Source organism: Chelonia mydas, chromosome 10, assembly GCF_015237465.2.
Source record: "Chelonia mydas isolate rCheMyd1 chromosome 10, rCheMyd1.pri.v2, whole genome shotgun sequence".
NCBI lineage: Eukaryota > Metazoa > Chordata > Testudines > Cheloniidae > Chelonia > Chelonia mydas.
In genome coordinates this window covers 6,638,790-6,644,789 of record NC_051250.2, presented here as the reverse complement: position 1 = coordinate 6,644,789, position 6,000 = coordinate 6,638,790, and the positions used below count along the sequence as shown (strand labels likewise).

At 50.0% G+C, this 6,000-nt stretch overlaps 1 protein-coding gene across 2 annotated transcripts in view; it reads right to left on the bottom strand.

Annotated features, from left to right (window-relative positions):
* Window positions 1-434: 434 nt before the first annotated feature.
* CACNA1H (calcium voltage-gated channel subunit alpha1 H) overlaps window positions 435-6,000 on the bottom strand; it is a 480,369-nt gene continuing 474,803 nt past the window's right edge. For both annotated transcript variants that reach the window (XM_037911163.2, XM_043523932.1), the window contains 2 exons: window positions 3,597-3,775; window positions 435-1,903 (listed from right to left, as the gene is read on the bottom strand). In XM_037911163.2, the coding sequence (XP_037767091.2) occupies window positions 713-1,903; window positions 3,597-3,775 (1,370 nt within the window). In that variant the 3' untranslated portion in view covers window positions 435-712. The remainder of the gene's footprint in view (window positions 1,904-3,596; window positions 3,776-6,000) is intronic.

Sequence of the window (6,000 nt, the reverse complement as noted above, 5' to 3'; positions counted from 1 at the left end):
AATAGAAGCCAGCAGGATGATTGTGGAGGGAGAAAAGCGGAAGGAGAGAAAAGGAGAATGAAAGCAAAGAAAGAAGAGAAACATTTGGGAAAAAAACCACCCTTACTAATTACTTCCACATAAAACCCAAGAAAACACCTCCTGTCTGGGGAGTCGGACGTAATGCAAAAAACAGTATAGCTTCTCTATAAAAATATGTGCATTATGAAGAGAGAGTTTTTTGTGGGTATTTTTTTGTAGCTTTTGTATCTCACAAATACACGATTTCTATTGATATCACTGCCGATAGACAGACAACGTACAGCTCCCGTTTCCTGGGCACGTCTGCATACTGTGGCATCTCCGCACAATAAATGGTGCCGGTTTAAAAGTCGAGAACGTTTAAAAAACAAAAACAAAACAAACGAACACAGCCCGAACCCAAATCAATGTGATTGAGGCCATCTGGGAAAAAAAAAAAAAAAAAGCAACTCCATCTTCCCTTTAGAAAAGAAACACGTTTGCATGTCCCCCTCCCCCGCCCTGCACCTCGTGTCGTTTCCGTATCACTGTTTGCAAACCCATCCCCAGACAGCGCTTAGGAACCTGTGACTGGGGGTGGGGGGGGAATCAGCCACGAACGTGGCTTTGCAGTCCCTTCCACACAGGGGTGCTGTTTCAAAACCACATCGGTGTCAAGCCCTTAAGACTTCCCTCTCCCGCCCCTACAAAGCTATACTGGTTTGTCTATGTCTTCATCTGTTGCAACAGTCACAGGGACCAGTTCATGCCGCCTTTTGGGGCTCTTCGTAACGCCTAGAAGCTCTTTGTTTTTCTCAGGGTTGTTGCACTGAGTTTTTAAGTGATCCAGCTTTTTCAGTTCCAGCGCCGCGGCATCTGGCCGGGAGTCCACGGACACCACGCCGGAGGGCGTGGCCTGGCCACTGTCCAAAAGGAGATCCGAGAGGCTGCTCGAGGAGCTGGGGTCAGACTGCTCGAAGGAGAAGTTTGGGATTGTCAGGTGCTCCCCTCGACACGGGGGCTGGACCCGCCGTTCTGCTTTAGAGGCCTGCTCCCCGGGCTGATTGTCAGTCATGTCCAAGGAGTCCCTGTACGCGGTGGATTCGCATGACGGGGTTCTTCTCCTCAGCATGCTGTTCTCAGAGGCTTTGGTACGTGAAGCCGTGCTGCTTTCATCCTCCATGGGAGGATCTATAGAAATGCAAGGTGGGCTCATCTTCTTCTTCCTCCGAGCCCCAGGGATATACTCCGACTCAGACTGAATGTGGACAGGAGACCTTTCCTTCCCTTCCGCGGGCTGTTCCAAGCTACCGTCTCCATTGTCAATGGAAGGGCAGATCTCAATGGAGTGCCTTCTTTGGTCATCTGCCCAACTGGGCTTGTCCAGAAACCCTTTAGTATCAACACTGTAAAACTTCCTCAAGTCTCTCTCTCTGCCGTTGCTCCCGGCCAGGCTGGCTGTGCTACAGTTCTTGAGAGGGACCAGAGATGAAGCCGGGGAGATGAAAGGAGAGACCGAGCGGCTTCTGATTTCCGGCTGCTCTTGCCAGTCTTTCACCAAGCTGTTTATGTGGCTGACTTCTTCGTCAGCCAGGTCTGAGGATTCAAACAGAGAGTTCTCGGGGCTGGCTGGGTTGCTATTTTGACTGGAAGGCCTGCTCGGAATACTGTGCTGGCTGTAAGCGTGCTTGCGGGTACGAACGCTCGGGCGTCGATGGTGTGAGGATGACGTTGGGGAATGCGGGGGAGTGCCCGGCTGGGAGAGCGGGCTAGGATGGAACAAAGCCGGACCTAAGTTGCTCTGGGACTGCTTCTTCGGCTGCAGGCTCTCGCTGGACTCAGCTTGCAGACTGTCCTTGGAATCTGTATTCTGCCCATCCAATGAATCCGTTCTAATGGCCTCCTGCAATGCAAGCGGAGACAGATGGGATAAAAGCACAATGTTCTCTCAGGGGTGCTAACAAGACACACTTTTAGCGGTGGATGTGGCATGTGACAGAATCAACCTATGCTCAGTGAGTTTCAGAGCTGGTAACATCACCGCAGCTGCCACACACACTAATTATGAGTGCAGGTTCATTTGGTATAAGGTCGTAAGAATTGAGCTAACAGACAGACTCACGGTGGGTAAGCCATATCTCAGGTATATTCCAGCCGTGCCTGTATGTGCAGGCCTCTGATCTTCCCAGGCCTTCTGAACCTTTCTGTTTTATTTGTGAATCAGCACAAAGTCCTGTACCAATACACGCTATCTAAGAGACCCATTTCTAGAGCTACCAACTCTCATGCTACAGGCACCAGAGCCAGCTAGGGGTCAGGAAGGAATTTCTCTTCAGAGGACAATATTGCACTATTTGGTATATCATGCAAGTTACGCAGCTTGATTTGAAGCATATGTGCTTGGCCACTGTCAGAGCTAAGGTACCAGACTAGATGGAACTTCGGTCTCTGTTCTCATATGGGTATTACTACTTCTTCACACAATCACAGTCAACCTGTGGAACTTGTTGCCGGGGGATATTGTGAAAGCCAAAAGTATAACTGGGTTCAAGAAAGAATTAGATAAGTTCATGGAGGATAGGTCCATCAGTGGCTATAGCCAAGACGGTCAGGGATGCAACCCCATCCTCTGGGTGGCCCTAAACTTCCAACTGCCAGAAGCTGGGACTGGACAACAGGGGATGGATCTCTCGACAATTGCCCTGTTCTGTTCATTCGCTCTGAGGCATCTAGCACTGGTCACTGTCGGAAGACAGGATACTGGGCTAGCTGGACCATTAGTCTGACCCAGTGTGGCCGTTCTTATGTTGTTATACAGGGTCAATGTTCCCTCTAGTTTTTGACAGGCAGTGTGCGCATAAAAGGGTCAGTACTCTTTTTTGGCACCACGGTTATCAACTACTGAAAGGCAATGCCTCGAGTAAAACACCAGCAGCTGTAACTAATACAATCCCACTCTTTGATAAAGCGAGCTTATTAGGCCTCTTGCATGCAGAAGGGGGAACCAGCTGAATGACTTTATGTCACCCAAGTGTATTTAGCCATACGGTACCTGAATTAGAAACAGTCTGCTCTAAATCAGTCTCTGCAAGCTCTACTCACAGAGTGCGGGCCACAGGGACATGACTTCAGTGAGAGCTATCAGTGCGCATCTGAGGCCTGGAGGTGGCCCAACAAACAGCCTCCACAATTATTTTGACTAATAGGGGGTTAACAGAAGCTTTGCACAACATGGAAGCATGTCCCTCAAATGCATGTTCAACACAGCCTCTCCGACATTGCTGATCTGAAATTGGAATCTGCCTGTGTGCACTGAATCTGTCAGTGGTTTGAAATACCCAGGGCACTGAGACTGGAAATTGATTTGAAAAATACAAAATCATAAAGGCATCCAAACTGATAGGAAATGTCGCCAGGATTATATTGTGCTCAAATAGCTACTCTGTCCCGCTCACAGCCTTTGTGAAACTCCATTTGTTCTTGTGTTACAACGCCATCATTCAAAAGAAGAGAGAGCGAGAGAGATGATGAAGGGGAGGGAGGAAAAAGAAAGACAGAAAAAGTCTGATGGGAGAGGAGAGTTCATCGCCTCCTACCTGTCTACACAGCAGCCTGTTGAGACTGGGAGATCGTGATGTGGACTGTGGAGAAGGGATCTTCCATGTGTCACAGCTGTCGTGGTGAGAAGATACAGCAGTCACCTGAAGCAACTCCCTTGGGACTCTCAGAGAGGAGCATGTTCCCACGGGTTGGGAACGGATGGAGGTGACAGACCCTACAGAAGGAGAGAGAACACTAGCCACAGTTGCCAGACAAGAGTTGTAATGTGTGGGTTTGTGAGAGCTTTTGCTGCAGAACGAGGCTCCAAGGATTTCAAAGCACACAGACGTGGGGTAAGGAAACACAAGTTAATTCAGTGACAGGCCAAATCAAGCCACACAATATCCCACGGGCAGAGTCGGAATAGAGCCGAGGAGTCCTGACTCCCATTCTGCTCTAACCACTAGATCACACTACTTGTGTAGTGCAATTGTAGAACTCATCTGGATAAACACGTCTCCTAGGTGGGCCTGTGAAAAGCTTGTGATGATTGTTTATTACTTGTGTTGCTGTAGTGTGTACAAGCCCTAGGGACGGACCAGGACCCCAGTCTAAATGCATACGTTTTTTTCCAATTATAACTGTCTCATGTGTGGGCCTGCCCTCTATTGGATACTGCTCAGTTGGTGTGTCCTAGGCCCTAAGATGTTAGCAGAGATTCTTCTTCTCTTCACTTCACATGCTAGGGGCTTATTTGGGAGGGAGAGGGAGAGTGGGTTTGCAGCTCCATACTTGCAACCTTCCCGTGTGGCTGTGGGTTGGATCTGAATAGGGAAGCGGTCTAGTTTCAGAATTTGGATCAGATGGAGACTAGTGGTTAGATCAGGATACTGTAAGTCAGGACACCTGGGCTCTATTCCTTGGGCTGCCAATGACTTGCTTACGGCCCCTTAACCATCTGTAAATTGGAACCACCACCACCACCACTTAAATGCCCAGAGGGGTGCTGCTGTACGGCTTAATTCTTGGTCCCATCCAGCGCCCAGCGAAGTCAATGAGAGTTCTGCCATTGATTGTAGACCCAGAGTGAGTGAAGAGCTTTGAGATCCTCAGCTAACGGTTACATAATCTCAAAACATGGTCTATTGCTATTGTGACTGATGCAGGAGGTCCAGCTCAGCTGATCCTGGTCACACTTAACCAATTTGCTACCATTGCAGGGGATTCAGGCAGTGGTCCCTCCTGTTCTCCGCCTGTGACACACAATAGTCCTGAGGGTTATAATATTTTGGTCTAATTCAGTGGTTGGCTTGGTGACGTTTAGTGGCCTGTGATATACAGGAGGTCAAACTAGATCGGGGTGGCCAACCTGGGGCTCCGGAGCCACATGCAGCTCTTCAGAAGTTAAGATGCGGCTCCTTGTACAGGCACCGACTCCAGGGCTGGAGCGACAGGCGTCAACTTTCCAATGTGCTGGGGGAAGGGGGGGGGGGCGCTCACTGCTCAACCCCTGGCTCTGCCACAGGCCCTGCCCCCACTCCACCCCTTCCCTGAGCCTGCCATGCCCTCGCTCCTCCCCAGAGCCTCCTGCACGCCACAAAACAGCTGACCGGGAGGTGCAGGGAGGGAGCGGGAGGAGCTGATTGGTGGGGCTGCCGGTGGGCAGGAGGCACTGGGAGCGGGGCGAGGGAGCTGCTGACGTGTTACAGTGGCTCTGTGGCAATGTCCACTGGTAAATTCTGGCTCCTTCTCTGGCTCAGGTTGGCCACCCCTGAACTAGATGATCTGACAGGTGGTCCCGTCTGGACTTAAACTCTATGACAGCTGCAGCACAGAGACTGCTGAGCCCTGGCTCTGTAAGCCTGGGTGATTATGCGGATATTCTCTCTGTCTGCACCTAGAAGACAGCCCCTTTGAAAAGCGACCCCCTAATCTCAGTTATCAATCCCGAGTCATTAGTTTCCCACTCACAGCTCCTGCTTCCCCAGCTCATTCTGCAGAGCAATCTCTCCTCCCAACTTCTGCGGCTTTACCAGAGTGTCCCATTTTGTTTTCAAGATCGCCTGCTTTTTGGCAGCAGGATTTACTGTTCCTCATTAGCGCACAAGCTAATGTCTGTTTTTACGTCGCTGCTCCCTGTACAAACACAGTATCCATCACACAGAGAGATCTCACCCAGAGGTCAGTGAACTTGGACCGGTTACAAGACCCATTTAGACAGTCTGCAGTTGCCTCTCAGCTAACCGATTGCGTTGAGAAAAATAGGCTTTTTGGACACTTTTTTTTGGCGGGGGGGGAGGAGGGGAGGTACCTTTCCCCAGAATATGCACGGAATATTTTAATGAATTTTATCCGTCCTCAGAGGGACTGAAAGAACCAGGCATAGCTCTGTTTGTGCTCCTAAGTTCTGGAATGTGGCAGGCTTTTCCATTACAGTCCTTAGCTCCTCCACACTTCTGT